Source organism: Macadamia integrifolia, chromosome 1 (assembly GCF_013358625.1).
Source record: "Macadamia integrifolia cultivar HAES 741 chromosome 1, SCU_Mint_v3, whole genome shotgun sequence".
NCBI lineage: Eukaryota > Viridiplantae > Streptophyta > Magnoliopsida > Proteales > Proteaceae > Macadamia > Macadamia integrifolia.
This window is the reverse complement of record NC_056557.1, coordinates 19746104-19763949: the sequence shown is the minus strand read 5'-3', so window position 1 is coordinate 19763949 and position 17846 is coordinate 19746104. Positions and strand designations below refer to the sequence as shown.

General features: G+C 42.2%; 2 protein-coding genes across 3 annotated transcripts in view; one reads left to right on the top strand and one right to left on the bottom strand.

The window, feature by feature from the left end:
• LOC122081227 (myosin-2-like) overlaps nt 1-15135 on the top strand; it is a 58811-nt gene extending 43676 nt beyond the window's left edge. For both annotated transcript variants that reach the window (XM_042648262.1, XM_042648254.1), the window contains exons 23-24: nt 12160-12372; nt 13969-15135. In XM_042648262.1, coding sequence (XP_042504196.1) covers nt 12160-12372; nt 13969-14445 — 690 coding nt within the window. In that variant the 3' untranslated portion in view covers nt 14446-15135. The remainder of the gene's footprint in view (nt 1-12159; nt 12373-13968) is intronic.
• A 235-nt stretch (nt 15136-15370) lies between these two features.
• LOC122081238 (chlorophyll a-b binding protein 3, chloroplastic) lies at nt 15371-17156 on the bottom strand. Its single transcript, XM_042648270.1, has 3 exons — nt 16980-17156; nt 16684-16845; nt 15371-16098 (listed from the first exon to the last, which is right to left on the bottom strand). Exons 1-3 carry the CDS (start codon nt 17100-17102, stop codon nt 15589-15591), a joined length of 795 nt encoding a protein of 264 aa, XP_042504204.1. The 5' UTR covers nt 17103-17156; the 3' UTR covers nt 15371-15588.
• Between the last annotated feature and the right edge of the window lie 690 nt (nt 17157-17846).

Below are 17846 nucleotides of genomic sequence, written 5' to 3'. Positions count from 1 at the left end.
CTATCCGGGGAGCGAGAGTTGAAAGACCATTGTTTGAGATTTTAAAATGTAGCCGCAAGCGTACGGATTAGTGTAGCTACGGGTCGAACACAGGGAGAGCTGCCATTTTATTTTTTTTGCTTCTTTTAATAATGCAAAAGTGAACCGATTGTGATCTAATTCTAATTACCGTCCTAAGCATATGTATCTAAAATAATGTCCTAACCATTCTTCATCTAATAATTTAAACACGCAAGCCACGCAATTAAAATTAAATAAATAAATAGCTGAAAATAAACACCCCATGCAATTAAAAAGCAATGAAGGAAAAAAAATGCTGGAATAAAAATAAAGTAAAAGAAAGGGGATAAAGCTAGAGAGAGACTCACAAGTAAGTTTCTCTACTTAGCCCGAGGGATGCATCATAATATGAGCTCCCTACTTGACCAGAGAGCCACTCTTACAAGGGTTACTATACTTGGCTTTAGGGAAAGGGAGACAATTAAAATAAAAACAATAAAATGATGGTTCTATGGCTAGGAGGTGCAAAGCCAACACATACACTAGTCATAAACCTTGGGGGAAATGGATAGCAATATGTAACGATTGAAATTAAAATCTTAAATTAAGAAAAAAGGGTAATCGGAAGAGGGAATGAGAGGGGGAAGAGAAGACTACTGAAGGAGCCTACTTACTTGAACTGAAAACTTGATCGATTTGAGATACTATCAGTACTAAAAACCAGATCTGGAATAAACCAAATCTGAAATTTCTAGTACTAGAGAAAATAAATCTGAAGAAAAAAATTGAACTTGAAAGACATGCTTCATAGCTTATTCTTGTCACCTAAAACTAAGCCTAGAACTAGAACTTGAAAATTACAACTTTAGTTGTTTAAACAATAAAAATAAAAGACTGAATCAAAAACAAAAGTGTTTGCATTAATTGAATAAAAAGAACTTACAAAAGTGTTTAAAGCATAAACCTATAACTAGAGCTAGAGAAAGAGAAAACTCGAGAAAGAGACAGAGCAGCTAAGAAAAAACCCTAGAAGAAGAATGAAGTGCCTCCTCCCCTTGTGTTAATTCTATTATATAGAGAATGGGGGAGGGAAGCTAACGATTTTAGCTTCTAAAAAAAAGATTTTTTTTTATCTTGTTGATGAAGTGGAGTAGAGAGAAGAGAGAAAATGTGTGGAGAGAGATCTCCCACGATTTTTCTTGCCTTTTTCTTCCTATTTTTTCTCCCTTTTTTTATTTTTCTCTCTTCTTGCACAAGAAACCCCCTTTGGCCGATTTTTCTTGCTTGGATTTGGACAATATTCTATTTTAATGGGAAATTCCATCCATGCCCTTGTCTTTTTTTTTGTCTTTCTTTCCTATTTTTTCTCTTCTTCAAACTTACGTACAACTATCTTGGCCGACCTCCTTTAAGTGATGAGTAGGAGAGAAAATCTTCTAAAAAAAACCTCAATAAAATGGCAGTTAAGAGGTTCGAACTTGAGACCTCCTAATAAGCAAGGGATTTTGCACACCACAACTCACTAACTACGCTAGGTAGTTGTTACCAAAAACGAATCTTCAATCACTTAAGGATGTGGTCCATCGATCCTTGTTGGCATTTGGAATATTCCTTATACCCTTGGAATAACTGCAGATGGGCTGGTTTTGCATCTCGGTTCAGTTCTGATCCATTATTCTTTTTCTGACTGGAAAAGAATAATCACTTGTACGGTTGACCAAACGAATGTGTACTTGCAATTGAACACGTCCATCTTGCTCAGAATTTCGTCCTCTTCGTAACCATGAAAAAAAATAGGACCTCTTCATGTGTAAAATTGGAGATATAGCACCTGATAATCCTTAAGGCCTTGAAAATATAAAACCTGCAACAAAAAAAGTAAAACCCAAGGTAGCTCCATTCTAAATATGTAAAATGCATGTTTTACTACACTAGATTTCACACATAAATGTGCTCATCAACCATCTACGAATGTTATGCTCCATCGAAAGATAGTTAATAGTAGCAGAGAAAGCTAACTTGCCGATAGTATCATATATTAAGGGGCCAACAAAAGTCATGTCAACCCAAATCCATTCCCTATCGAAAGGGAGAATTGGCCTGGAAGAAGGCTAACAACGTGCAAGGGCAGTTTTCCAAACCAAGGAGGAAAGAGGACAAGAGAAGAAAAGGTGAGAGATATCCTTTTGACCGAGGGGGCAGAGGCAACAGGAGGGATTGACGGGGATGTGACAGTGGATAAGAAAGGATTGCGTGGGTAGGTAGTTGGAGAGACATCTCCAGGTGGTAAAGCTATGGTGGGGAATGTGGCCTTTGAACCAGACGAGATTGCACCAAGGAACGATATGGCCAGAGGATCTCACAAAGGACCAAGCAGAGGCAGAGGTGAACAACCCATTAACGCATTTGTCTTCCCTACCACTGTGACCAGGGGAATGGGGGGAAGGGAAGCCCACAGATCTGCATGGGGGGGGGGCCAACCCTGAGGGGAGAGGATGGAGGAGGCTGGGGAGGATTTGGGAAGACCTGAGGAGTAGATGATACTAGGAGAGACAAGAAAGGCTAGGGTACCTGAGGGGTGCCAGGGGTCCATCCAAAGGGAGTTCAATTGCCTATTTTCAATAATAGTGGAATAGGTAGTAAGGGCAAGGTGCCTGAAGGCAAGGGTTTTGCACCAAATCCAGGATGCATCAGAGGGGGTGGGACAAGTCCGAAGGGAGCTACGGGAAAGCAGAAAGGAGTATACCCAATTGACCCAGATAGTCCGATGCTTCCAGATGAGCTTCAGGATACCCACAAAGTTGACCTCCTTGATTCTTATGATACCGAGACCCCCTATAGACTTGGGTAGACATACCTTATCCCAAGACAAAGGGTGAAGGAACTTAGAGGAATTAGAACCCTTCCAGAGGAAGGAACAAAAGAGACTTTTGATGGATTTAATAGAAGAAGGGAGGACAAAAATCTCGGACCAATAGAGATAGAGACTCATCCTGGAGGTGCGTAGTTTCTTCTACAACCCTAACCAGATTGGAGGGATCAACCACACCTTCCTTTGCCTCATCCCCAAAAAGGAGGGTGCGGCTTCCATGAATGATTTTAGGCCCATTTCTCTCTGCAACCTCCTCTACAAATTCTTTGCTAAAATCCTAGCCAATATGATCCAAAATGTCATAGACTCCCTTGTTAGCCCAAACCAATTCGCCTTCATCGCTGGCAAAAGCATCTTGGATAACATTATTCTTTGTCATGAGATTGTCCGTGGCTTTGACCGCAAGTCTCACTCTCTGGCTGCTCTTATTAAGATTGACATTCACAAAGGGTTTGACACGATTAGTTGGGACTTTGTTTCTAATGTTCTACTCCAAATGTCTTTCTCGGCCCCATTTGTTCACTGGATTCGCTCTTGTATCTCTTCCCCTCGCTTCTCGGTCTTTGTGAACGGTAGCCCAGCCTGATATTTCCCCTCGGGGGCGTGGAATCTGTTAAGGATACCCTCTCTCTCCTCTTCTCTTCTCCATATCCTTGGAAATCCTTTCCTGTTCCATTAAATCTGCCACTGACCTCCATCACATTACTCCCATTCCCAAGTGTAAATCCCTCCTCCTTTCGCATTTGGCTTTTGTGGATGATATTATGATCTTCTCCAAAGCTGATCCCCTATCCATCACCAATATCATGTCCATCCTTCATTCCTTCAAATCCCTTTCGGGGCTCAAAATCAATCTCCTCAAATCTAATATCTTTCTCTCGGTTGTCTCCTAAGACTCAAGCCTCTAAATCTGATATCTCTGGTATCCCGTTGGGATCCTTGCCTATTAGATATTTGGGCCTCCCGCTCATTACTACCAGGCTTTCCTCTCATCATTGTGCCCCTCTGCTTAATCGCCTTAGGAAAAAGCTCCAACTTTGGAAGGGGAAACTTCTGTCTTTTACTGGCCACTTAACCTAGATCAGATTGGTCCTCCAATCCTTGTATCTATACTAGTCCGGTGCCTTTGTCTTCCCTTCCTCTGTCATCAAGTCTTTGGAGAGCCTTCTCTATTCCTTCCTCTGGAAAGGCTCGGATTCTTCCAAATTCCTCAGGCCTCTCAGTTGGAAGAAGGTTTGCCTCCCATTATTTGAAGGAGGGTTGGGAATTAGAAGAATTAAAGATGCCAATTCTGTGGGTGTCCTCAAGCTCATCTGGAAGATTGCCTCCAAACAGAAAAGCATTTGGGTTGACTGGATTCTATTTGGCTTACTCAAGCATCACTCTCTCTGGACTGCCCCTTCCAATCTTGATGTCTCTTGGATTTGGAGAAAGATCCTTCAGCATGGAACCCTGGCTCTTCTTTCTTATTCCATTGGGAATGGTCAATCTACCTATCGGTGGAAGGACCCTTGGTATCCTTCAGGAATTCTTGCCCATCTGGCTTCTCCCAGAGTCATATACTCCTCCAGCCTTCATGCAAAGGCTATGGTTTCCTTGATTCTTTCTCCTTGGGGCTAGTTGCCTCCAACCTCCCCCCTCCTCTGCTAGATCTTTGGTCCTCCCTCACCCCTCTCCCCTCTCCCCTCTCCCCTCTCCCCCCTGGGCACAGAGGCAGAGAAGACCATTGTATTTGGCTCCCCTTTTCCAATGGCTATTCTCTTCTGCCTCTGCTTGGTCTTTTATCCGGTCCCCATCTCTATCGGTTCCTTGGCATAAACTGGTCTAGTTTAAAGGTCATATCCCCTGTCATAGTTTCATTCTTTGGCTTTGCCTATCCAGTTGTCTTCCAACCCAATCCTTCCTCATCCATCGTAACATCCCCGCTAATCCTTTCTATTGCCTATGTCCCTCGAGCATAGAGGATACCCCTCATCTCTTCTTCTCCTGTCCCCTATCCTGCCAAGTCTGAAAAACTGCCCTTTCCAAATGTTGGGCTTTTAGAAGACCCATTCTTCCTTTTGAAAGAGAATGTATCTGGGTTGATATGTCCTTCTCTGGATCGACCATGTGTGATACTATTAGTAAATTGGCCTTTTGTGCTACCATTAACCACCTCTGGATGGAGCGTAACATTCGTAGATGGGCTACCAAATCCTGATCCCCCGGATAAGATTTGGAAAGCTATCTCCATTGATGTTGCTTCCAAAACTCAGGCTCTCTTTGCTAGACACAACCGGCCCATCCCTATCTCCCCCGGAAACTCCCACATCATTTCTTCTTGGAACCTTCAAGCAACCCTCACCCACCTCCCCCTCCCCCCTGATGTAGGGAGGGTGCCTAGACAACTAGGTTTCCTACAAGGTGTCAATCCACTAGAATAAAGAATACTCAATAGGTCTTGAATTGGGTTGGATTCAATGTTGTTCAGCAAAGTACAGATTTAACATCAAGATAATAGACTAATTAACAGGGCAACAACGATCAATAATAATCTAAGCATGAAAAACACATGATACTTGGGATATGGGGAAAGGAACATAGCAGCATGTATATACTAGGTTTAGCATAAATCAATCAAGACACATAATATGATTAGTGAATAGCACAGTTCTCTAAAATCAGCCAGCTAATAAGGTAAAACAGCAGGGATTTCTTTAAAGAAAACGGAAAATTAATGGCTTGAAAGTAGAGATAATTTTCAGATTTCGGTGGGGGAGATAATGGGGGATAATAGGCAGTCAATGGATGTGGAACAGGGAGGGGTTTTACTTACCTTCTTGCTGTCCCGATCTGAGGAGAAAAGAAGACGAAATCCTCCAAAACAGAGGTGCAGTCCACCTTATTTGACGAGGGGGAAAGTCCAGCTTGATGATATAATGCTCGGCAGCAATCCAGCTTGTTGATGAGGAACTCAGCAGCAACCCAGGTGGGGTTTAGTTGATGGAGATGATCTCCAGTTACTGTAAACAATAGTTGCAACAGTGCAGCAGCAACAGAGAGAAACAAAACAGCAAAAGAGAGATGAAAGTCGAGAAAGGGAGAGAAGATTGAGACAGAGAGAGAAAAAGAGAGACGAGATTGAGGGAGGGAGGGAAATCTGGGGGGTTGGGGCTGTTCTTTTGTTTTCAATAATCTTCATTAATTAACCAAAAAGATGGCCAATGGCCTTACACATATAAAGAAAAAAATTACCAAAAATAAAAAGCGTTATTTAGGAACTCAATCACTGAAATAATAAATTACCTAATAGACCAATAGAAAGAAATACCTAGTTTCCTAATTATTCAAAACAGTTAAATAATACAATAAACTAAAGTAAAGTACTAAAATAAAACAGAATTTGGTGGGGTCCACAAGGATTTGCCTATTGGGAGAAAAAGGGGGGTCGAATCCAGCACTGGGAAGGCTGATTCGACTCCCTCTCTTTCCTTCTTCTTTCTTCTTTCTTCCTTCTTCTTTCTTCTAGCTTTCCTCCAACCAAATAGAATGCATATGTGGTTGGGTCTTGAGCCTACACCGCTGGTATATGTGGCTGTCCCCATCACCCTCCCTCACCCACCACCCCCTCATCCCCCTCTTCCCCACCCCTCACCCCCTGCACCCTCAACCCCCTGATTGATTGTGGCTTGCCCCCTCCCTCCTTTTTTGTCCGTGATGGTTTTGGTTTTTATTTTGTTTTAGTTCGCTCCCCTTGGGTTGGCTTCTCCTTGTTGGCTTTAAGCCTCCTCCCTTTTCCCTTATATATTCTTCCTCTCTTGGTAATGAAATATTTATTCATAAAAAAAAAAAAAGAGATTGGAGGATAGATCTGATTAGGACAAGCGGACCAACATAAGAGAGGAGTTTACCTTTCCAGAGCTGAAGTCTCTTTCTATGGAGATCAAGCATAAGGGAGCAGTGATGGGTAGAGAGCCTGGAGGAGATGAGAGAGTGGCCTAGGTATTTGACTGGTAAGGCGCCCAAGGAGAAACTAGTAATACTGAGAAGAAGGTTTGAGTATAAGAAGAGACGCCAGAAAGGAAGAGACTAGATTTGAGAAGATTAATGCGGAGGCTAGAGAGGGATTCAAAGGAATGAAGGAAGGACATAATGGAAGAGATGGAGAGGGGATCAGCTTTAGCGAAGATCATGATGTCATCAGCAAAAGCCAAGTGGGTGAGACAAAGGGACTTACACTTGGGGATGGGGAGATGAGGTCGAGGTCAAAGGCCGACTGAATGGAGCGAGACAGAACCTCAAGAGAGAGAGAGAAAAGAAAAGGGGAGAGAGGGCAGCCTTGTCAGATTCCCCGACCCAATGGAAAGTAACCAATTAGACTACCGTTGACTAAAACAGAGAAACGGGGGGTGAAAATGCAGCAGAAGATCCAGTGGACAAAGGAAGGAGGCAAAGACATTTGAAATGAAATCCTAACTGATAGAATCAAAGGCCTAGTGGATATCAATTTTGAGGAGAGCAGAGGGGGAGTGATTTTTCCGATCAAACCCCCTGACGATCTCATAGCAGAGAATGATATTGTCATCAATGCTCCTCCCAACAATGAAAGCTGATTGATTGGGGCTCACAAGAGAATGAATGACTTTCCCAATCCTAGTAGCCGAAATTTTAGCAATGAACTTGTAGAGGAGATTAAGAGAGATTGGCCTGAACTCATTCATGGAATTAGCACCTTCTTTTTTAGGGATGAAGCAAAGGAAGGTGTGGTTGATCCCATCGATCTGAGAAAGATTGAAGAAGAAGCTTCTCACAGCAAGGATGAGATCATTGCGAATGATGTTCCAACAAGAAGAAAAGAAACCCATATTGAAGCCATCAGGGCCAGGAGCTTTATTGGCCTTATGAGAGAGGGTGGCAGAGAGGATTTCATTATCAAAGGGAATGGAGAGTAAAGAAGGGAGAAGATCATCAGGGACTAATTTGTTGAGGAGATGGGAGGATAGGGGGGGGAGGAAGGCTAGGCTGGGAGAAGATTCCAATAAAATGAGAAACAACTTTAGCTTTTATTTCATCAGGATTAAGGAGCTGAACACCAAAAGGGGAGATAAGCTTTGGAATTGTGTTAGCATTGTGCTTGGCTTTGAGAGAAAGATGGAAGAACGCTGAATTGGAATCACCAAGATCTAACCACTTGATACGGGTTTTCTGGCGGAGGAAACTCTCTTCTTGGGTAAGAAGTAAAGCAAGCTCAGAGGCAGTGATTTGCTCTTCTAAGGCCAGGACAAGTTGAGCAACTCGAGCTGGATTCTAGATTGGATGGAAAGAAGCTTGTCCCAACAAGAGGAGACACTGGAGGAGATGTTGCTAAAGGTGGAAGAATTCTAGATCTTGAAGGCAGCTTTGACTGATTTGAGCTTTTTAGTAAAAGCAATAAGAGGAGAGGAGGAGGGAGGAATGGGAATGGACTAGGCATCTTGGACAATGGGGAGAAAGTCCGGATGCGAGGACCACATATCAAAATATTTGAAAGGCTTAGGGCCGAAAGAGCAGAAGGGGAGAACATGAATGTCAATTGGATTGTGATCTGAAACACTGGGAAGATCCAAACAAGCATGGGAAGATGGAAAGGTCTCAAGCCAAGCTTCATTGACAAGAGCACGGTCAAGCTTACAGGCTACATGAAGATTACCAACTCTTCGATTATGCCAAAGAGAGCTTAGTACTAGACCATCTAAGGTCACTTAGTCCAAGATCATCGATATAATCATTGAATGAATCAACAGTCATAGGGTCGATAGGGTTGCCCCCGTGCTTCTCATTGCTAAAACGAATAACATGAAAATCACCCCCAAGGCCTAGAGCCTGTGGAGGGGTTAAAGGAGAGGAGGTTGGACCAAAGAGGAAGCCTACGAGAGGGAAGATTATGGGTATAGATGATCGAGAAGAAGCAAATGAAGGAACCAGAAGAGTGAGAAATGGAGAGATTAATGACTTGGTCCGAGGAGGAGAGGGCAGAGATAGAGAGGTAGGAGGGGTTCCAGAGAATCCAAATTCTACCATTTGGGCAGTGGAGATAGTTAGCAACAAAGGACCAGGAGGGAGCAATAAAAGAGGCTATGCGAGGGGCATTAGCCTCTAAGACTCGAGTCTCAAAAAGGCAACAGAGGTTGGGGCGGGTAGGGGAGGAGGGGTTTAGAACTGGAAAGAGGGCCAGAAGAGGCTTGCTTGCTTGAGGGGTTTAGTCTAAGATTGTGGGTGGTGGGTAGGGGAGGAGGGGTTAGAATGGGAAAGAGGGCTAGAAGAGGCTTGCTTGCTTGAGGGGTTTAGTCTAAGATTGTGGGTGGTAGCAGGAGTGGATTTAGAACTCAAGGAGGATCTGGAAGCTGGGGTTTGAGATTTTTTCTTCTTGGATCCCCATGAGATAGCAAGGGGTGGGTGGGGGAGGAGGGGAGGGGGTTGAGGCTAATGGAAGTAGTAGGGGAGGGGTTATTGGATGATGTAGGGGTGTGTGTTAAAAGGTTAGTAAGTGGAGGCAGGGAAGAGGTAGCAGTGGGGTTGTTGGAATCCGAAATCTCAATGGTCTGGGGGGCAGGACTGGGCACCAATGTGGGCAACATAGTTATCATGGCATCGCCTAGGAGTTGCCAAGGCGGCGATTTGGCATCCTGGCGGAAAAAGAAGTTCATGGCATTGCTACGATTTACGTGACTCACAAATGGCGGTCGTCATTGGCTGATAGGCATCGCCATGGCACTGTCATGGACTCTAAGTCATGCCTGATTCACTAGGCGGTCAATTTTTTATAAAATGCAGGGTGATTTTGATAGGGCTATGTTGATTTTTGATGATCTGATGTTGCTTAATGTTGGTTTTATATGTTATAGGGTATATATTGTAGGCTTGTAGCATACTGAATAACTTTAAAAAATAGGGGAAATAAAAAAGTAGCATACTAAATAACTTTAGAAAATAGGGAAAATAAAAAATGACACATGGGCGATTTGACCGCCATGGCAACGCCATAACAGGTGATTCATCGCCAAATCAATTAGCAACCCCTCCATCGCCTTGGATCGATTTGATGCCATGACAACTATGGTGGGCAATGGAAGCGATGTTGTTGAGGAACCCAGATGAGTCAGCATGTATAACTAATCCAGCTAGTGAAATTGGAGGCACCAGAGGATTAGCCATATCGGCGTGTGGTCAACAGGGCCTTCCGAGGCCATATCATGAGTCTCTGTTAGTCGTGAAGTGCTAACAGAGGAAGAGGAAGAGGTAGTGTTGATGTCACTTGCAGCAGGGCCTTCCAAGGCCATATTGGCTTTAGGACTGATCAAGGGATCAAAATTGGAAACTTCAGCAGGGACGGAAAATAAGTGAGGACTAGCAGGGGCGAGCTTCTCAGATGTATTGGAAGGGGAGCCGCCAATCGTGGTATTAGCCAGGGGATCCCAAACGTCAAGAGGGGCATCGGTTCCTGCATCGGGGTAGACAGCAACGACAGAGACAACATCAGGACGGTGAACGACAATAGCCGAAGAAGACAGGGGGCTCATGGGAGCAACAAGGATCGACGATGGTGAAGACGGTTGCTGCAGGTCAACAGATGAATAATATCTTAATAAGGCAACAATTGCCCAAACTCCAACTAGGCCACCTAGGCGACACCTTGACAACTATGCACCGGAGTCAATGATCCAATACAACAGATGGACAATGACCACCAGAGGAAATACATGAATGGGCAGACTGGGACTCAGATGGAAACCGGCATAGAGGCAATAGTAAATACACGAAAAGGAGATAATTCATCCTATGAGAGAGAAGCACCAATGAGGGCAGCAGCATCAGAAGTCTCCAAATGGTTTCCTAGGACTGATTGGAAATACCACGCCACGTCCATGAGAATCGGTTGGAGCCCATGAAGTTTCCAATAAAATTCCTAGTCTATTACTCCTTACCACAATAATCACACTTCACATGTGCCTTCTCATCTGTAGATTGATCACTAGACTGTAAAACCAGAGGCTGAGATCCAGTACCTTAACCAAAGTATAAAGTGGGCACTCCTATGTGATAGGTTGTAGCATGGCAATACGATGAATATCTTCAGACTGAACCATAGAGTATTCCTGTAGCTTGTCTTCATGCTTCTTAAAAGCAGTACCATCAATAGAATAAGTAGCCTGAAAGTCTTCATAAATTTCAGCTCCTGCCACACAACTCAGGGTAATATTGAGTGAGAGAACTCTTTCTACTTTGTCTTATGAATTTTCTTCAGTAATTTATAGACTTGTGCATCATTCCTTACCTGGGAATAAATATCCTTAGCCGCTTCCAGATCTTAGCAGTCATATCCATCAATAGATAACCCCGTGCAATGTTAGGGTTCATCAAATTCAACAAGAATGACATAACCAAGGAGTTATTAGAACTCCATTTTAGGAGTAGAACAACAGTTGTCGGCTATGCAGTTTCACCTGTGAGATATCTGGAATAACCATGGGATTCGGTTGACAAAAAACAAGATATGGACCAAATCAAATAATTGCTCCCATCCAACTTGATGAAGCTAACAAGGAACGAAGGAAAGTCACCATGAGTACCACGACTCACTCCGTCTAAAACAGTTGATGCAGTAGTATCATTTGACACCGCCATGACTGTTGATCTCAAGATGTAGGGATCAAACAAAAAAGGGCCTCTCCCCTCCCTCCCCCCCCCCCCCCGGCGGTGTGGGAAGAGAACTCACCACCGAGGGTGAAGTGGGCTGGCAGCCCCAAGGAAAGAGGTAAGAGAGAAAGATGAGAGAGAGACAGAGAGAATGGGGGCCTAGGTTTTTTGCATTAGGTCGGAAACTCTAGGTTAGAAACCCTGAGTTGGATCTGAGCTCTGACACCATGTTGTGATTTGGGGAATAATGACTCATCAGACTAACACAAGCCCTCTTATTTATAATGAATGAGAAAAGAGAACAATTACAATAATGCCCCTAAGGACAAAATATACCCTTATATCATTTACATTAGCTTTAAAGAAAGTGAAATGGAAAAACAAAAATAGTTGGGATTGTGGTTAGGTGAGTTGAGTTTCTTATTGTCCACCCTTTTATTTTTTGGCCAATGACCGGTATCCAAGCCTTTGGCCTTTCTAGTCCTGCAGACCTCTCATTGTCCACCTTTGTGTAGTGTTATTTACATTTTGAGCATGCAGATTTCCTCTTGTTTCTTTCACCTGAGTGACCTGTTTTTGTGCTATTCGTATGTCCTGTATGTTTTTCAATGCCTTAACTATTTCTTTGATAGGTTCTGGACAACGAGCAAGTTCAGGCTCAATCTTCAGTGTTGGTAGAACTTCAAAGGCGTGTTCTGAAAGCAGAAGAAGCACTGGGAGAAAAGGAAGAGGAAAACGTGGCATTGCGGAAAGAACTTAAGCAATTTGAGATGAGATGGTCAGATTATGAGGCTAAGATGAAATCCATGGAGGAGATGTGGCAAAAGCAGATGACATCTTTGCAGGTGGGTATTTTCCCCCTCCCCCCCCCCCCCTCCAGACCCATTTTCGAAAGTAATTTATTTTGAGAAAATTATGACCTTTCCTCTCAACTTTGCTGATAGTTACAGTATCCTTCTATTGTGCCTAGTTAGATTCTTACTTGAAAAATAAGATTTCTACTTCAAGTTTTGCTTTGATCTCTCTATGACATAAATGCAACTGAAAAGTATGGTTGTATGTGAAACATAGCATCTTTTAATCATCCAGCACTATTCATATGATTGATGTGACATGGGACTTGTCAATCTGCTGACTCTATTTAAATTTGTCCATTTTTTATGCACATATCAACGTAGGTGGCTGATCTTTTTTCTCCCCTGTTAATGAAATAGAAGCCTCATTGTTCTGGTCCTCCATATGCTGATGGTAATCAAGTAAAAGAAATATTATCATCATCTAAGGTTTTTGTTATTTATTATCATGTCTATATTTGCAAATAGTAAACTGTAGGTGCATTACTTTTGTTTTGATCTACTGTCATTTTGCTATGTTAGTTGTATCTGCTTATTTATGCAAATGAACCATGATCATTGAGGTATCATATGGTGGCAAAAATACCTTCATGCAAGTGGTTCCAATAAATTTTGTTGAAAAATGTTGTATTTATTGGGGAAAGCTAAAAAGCATGATACATATTCTAACTACAAGGAAAAAATTTCAGTAAATGCTGATTTTAAGGTGTTGTAAAAATGTTAAAAAAAAAAAAAAAAAAAAAAAAAAAAAAAAAAAAAAAAAAGCTGGGAAAATTTCAACTACTTTGGTCTCTCCTGTGACAATGTAAGTAAGCATTGCGGTGACGGATGGAACTTTCCATTTGGTAGCCATTCAGTCAAAAGTTGGATACTCATTCTTTTCTTATTTTTAATTTTATGCTTTGTTACATGGGAAAAGGTTTTTTGGATGTCCGCCTTGCTAGATTTAGGAGGCTGCGTAGCTTGAGTCGAGTGAGCCATGTGCACAGAAGTTGCCAATCAGCATTTTTGGATAGTTAGGTTACCCCTGTGTACCAGCCACATGCCAACTTTCAATCTCATCTCAGTTATATGAGCCTAAAATTGTGTGTGATTCTTCTCATTTGTGTATTTAGTAATGCACAGCTCAACTTTTTTGGATCAAAATAGCCAGAAAAATGGGCTTTACCTTGGTTTCCTTTTTCTACGTGGCTAGAGCCCACATACGGAGATAGCAAAGCTTGCTTTTGTTTTTGGGTGCCATTTAAGCTTTCAGGTCGCAGATAAGGCACCCATCTTGCCAAGCCTGACAAAATTGCAGGCCCTTTTAATCCTATTCCTTGGTTATTTTTGGTTTGATCTGCTTTTCTCTTTTCTTATTGAAAAAATAAGAAATTCCTGAAAAATTCCATTTCAGAAATTCTCCACACAGCAATGCAAAATATGCTTCAGACTACTTAATTTTTCAGTGATTGAGTGGCCTTCCACTGAGACGACTAAAAATGTTTATATCTGTTGACAATTTTTTGACCTTCAGTGCATCTGGCTCACCAACTAAATAATTCAATCCCTCACAATTAAAAATCCTGTTTTGTGGTGATGATGCAGATGAGTCTAGCTGCAGCCAAGAAGAGTCTTGCAGCTGATGACATTGCAGGCCAACCAGGAAGGACCGATGCTTCACCATTGCATCAGTATTATGATTCTGAGGATACAATGTCTGTGGGGACCCGTACTGGTGGCAGCACCCCTGCCAAGTTTCCCAATCACACATCTGACCTTATACCAGGACGAGTGTCTAATGGTGGGCTCAATGTAGTGAGCCACCTAGTAAAGGAGTTTCAACAACAGAAGCAGGTATTTGAAGATGATGCAGGGTTCCTTGTAGAGGTAAAGTCAGGGCAGCAGTCTGGTTCCGGCCTGAACCCTGATGACGAGCTCCGGAAGCTCAAGATCAGGTTTGAGTCATGGAAGAGAGAGTTCAAGGTTCAATTAAGGGAGACAAAGGCAACACTTATCAAGATCGGGAACTCGGAACCAGAGAAGAGCCGTAAAAAATGGTGGGGGAGCATGAAATTCAGGTGACATTGTATTTCTTGAAGGTTGTTTTCATCTTTGCGGGCTCAGTTTTAGGCTGTGCAACCTGTACTGGCCAGTTTACAATGCGTAAGCAGCCAGGTTTCTTGCAGGACATGGCACAGAGAGGGAGAGAGAGAGAGAGGTGGATCCAGTGCATAGCGCATTGGTTGCAACCTCTGCTTGAAGAGCAGGCGCCAGGAGTGTGGATGGTCTAAGGGTCGATCCTGTCACATGTATCCCTCCTTCCTATCATTCCCCCCTCCCCCTCTAGTTTATGTGAGTAAAGTCCCATTAGGCAGTTCCTTAGTATGTAATAGCAAAAAAAAAAAAAAAAAGAGAGTGCGCTAGCTTTGAGCAGTGTTGGGCAGCAGTTGGTTAAAATGGTTCACAAATGTTCTGTTTACCATTTTCAGCTGTGGTTCCCATCCTCCTGCCAGCATTTGGGATGTGAGAGGATGGGGTGGGGGGCATTTGGTTGTATATCTACCATTTTTGTTACTTTGTTAGAGGGGTCGGTAATACATTATAGTCCAGACGTATGTTATAAGGATTCCTTCTCTTTTTTTTTCTTTATATATATATTATTATTTAATGGTTGGTGGGGTATATTTGTGTAGATTTTGATTCAGTTGATGAAATCCCAAAATAAATAGTATATGTAAATGATTATATCAAATGGAAATAATGTCTTCTACATATTTCTTTTGTAATGAAAATCTTCTACACCATCTTGCCATGTTGGAAGCATGACAACATCAATTATGAATCACAGGAATCAGTTTTATGGCTGTAGCTTCATACCATACCTGAACATGATCTTACTCTCCTCATCAAGGTTTTAAACATGGGGATCGGTCTCAACTGCATCGGATCAGTATCAGATTGGATGGATTTATCCCTCATGCTACTTCCCAGTCATCCGATGAAGTGATTAAAAAAAAAAAGAGAGAATATTGATATTCTTTATTTCTTCAATACTGTATCAATTTCAGGATAAACAAATATGTCCATTCTTACTGATACAGATGAGTGACATTAACATTTTAGAAATCAACCTCCTACCATGATAATGTACAGACACAATATCCATCCCCATTCATTAGTTTTCACCAAAAAAGGGAATTGGGAGCTAAGGGAAATGAAATCAATCTAGGATCCTGGCACAAACTTGGTGGCATAGACCCAGGCATTGTTAGCCACAGGGTTGTCAAGGTGATCCAAGAGGTTCTCTAGTGGGCCTTTGCCAGTAACAATGGCCTGGACAAAGAACCCAAACATGGAAAACATGGCCAGCCTGCCATTCTTGATCTCCTTCACTTTGAGCTCAGCAAAGGTAACTGGATCATCAGCAAGTCCCAAGGGGTCAAAGTAGGTTCCACCAGGATAGAGGTTGTTTCCCTCACCCACACCTTCTAGGCCATTGATGCGGAAGCCCTCCACTAATCCCATGAGCAGTACTTGGAAACCCAGTACTGCTAAGATGCTCTGAGCATGAACAAGGTTTGGATTGCCCAAATAGTCAAGCCCTCCTTCAGAGAAGATCTGAGCTCCAGCTTTGAACCAAACTGGTTCCTTGAAGTCCACTCTCACCCATTTCTCAAGAACTTCTGGGGTGATGCAACCCAGTGCCCCTAGCATAGCCCATCTCCCATGGATCACCTGAAACCATTCAATTCACACAAATGTTGCTAAAAACAGCAACCCAAACAAAAATCAAGGAGGCACTAGTCTGTCAGGGTGTCAACCGAAACAGGTCAGTTAAAATCGGATTGAACAGAACCAAAGTAAACTGGTTTGGTTTTGCTTTCAAAACATCGAGTATTTTTTTGTTTGGCTTGGTTTGGTTTTAGTTCAATGACTAAATCCATTGGATCGTATCAAATTACCTTTTTTCGAGTTGAATAAGGAATCGGGTAAACCTTTTTTACTACTATTTTTCGATCACAGTAGATGATAAATTCTATTCCTTTTTAATGTCAGAAAAAAGTTGGTAAATTATGGCCTAACAAATAAGAGTTTTTTCAATGGTGAAGATGTAAACAATTGGTCCGAACAATTAAAAATAGGAACTAAAATATGAAATGGAATAAAAACCAAACTGAATCAGTTCAGTTCGGTTTTGGTTTTTAAAATGTGTTCATATATTTTTTGTTTGGTTTGATTTTGATTTCTTCATTTTGTATCTTGAACCGAACGAATTGACACCCTTAGCACTAGTAAGAAGGGAAAGATCATGTTGGGTACCTCAAGAGCCCTATTCTTGGCAAAGGCCTCTGGGTCAGCTGATAATCCGGCCGTATCCCATCCATAGTCACCAGGAAATTCTCCAGTGAGGTATGAAGGAGTCTGAGCAGAGAAGGGTCCCAAGTACTTCAGGCGGTCAGGTCCATACCATAGTTCATTCCCCTGTTCAAATTTCAAATACAAGAACAGAACTTTAATTACTTGCAGAGACCATCAATTAAATAAGAAAGCTAAAAAAAGTTGATTCTTTTTTAATGAAATCTAACAAAAAGAGTAGCAATAAAGTAGTAGCTTACCATTGTGACTTTCCCAGTGCCCATAGAGACAACATCTCTAAGTGGGTTAATGTTAGATCCCCTTGTCTGTCCCAGAAATGGGGTTGGTCTAAGTACAGTGCTGGAGGTGGCGGTTGCTGCCATTGGTGGTGGTGGTTGTGGTGGTGGTGGTAATATGAGAACTGAATTGCAGGCTGAGACTCAGAAAGCGAAGTTTGTGTATATATATTAGTAGAAAGGGGAGAGAGAGAAAAATGGGTGGTGATTTGGAACGCAAGAAAGGGAAGAGAAGTTGTGGTAGGGATTTTGAAGTTTACAGGCAACCAATGGGAAGGCTTAAAAGGATTCTGAAGTATCTTCTAGTCATCTCTTTCTATCCACATTTTATCTGTTGTGTCTGTATTTCAACTAAAAAAATCATAGATGGCAAGGTACATTTAGTGAATATTCGCTTCCATGGTACATTCATGATAGTTCTAGTATGATCTAGATTAAATGCCGATCGAATGGTGTATGGTTTGTAACTCGATGTTGGCCGAGAAAGATCCCAATTCTCGATTGATTTATCAATCCACTGGTACGATTAAAGGGTAAAACAACAACTTAGTTTTTTCCTATCTAAATGGGATCGGTTATATGGAAGAGGAAAGAAAAAGAAAGAAACAAAGCAATACCAAAAGAACATCTCACCTACAATCTGTTGGCAACATGAATCTTAGTCCTCCAAACAACTTTTTATGAGGTCAAATTAGAGTCAAGACCTAATCTTTGCATGTCTCGTCTTACAACATCCTCTATGGTAATTTTATGCCTATCTCTACCTCTTTTTACTCCTTCAATTGGGATTTGGCCACTCCTTACTAGGGCAACCCTAGGCCTCCGTTGAAC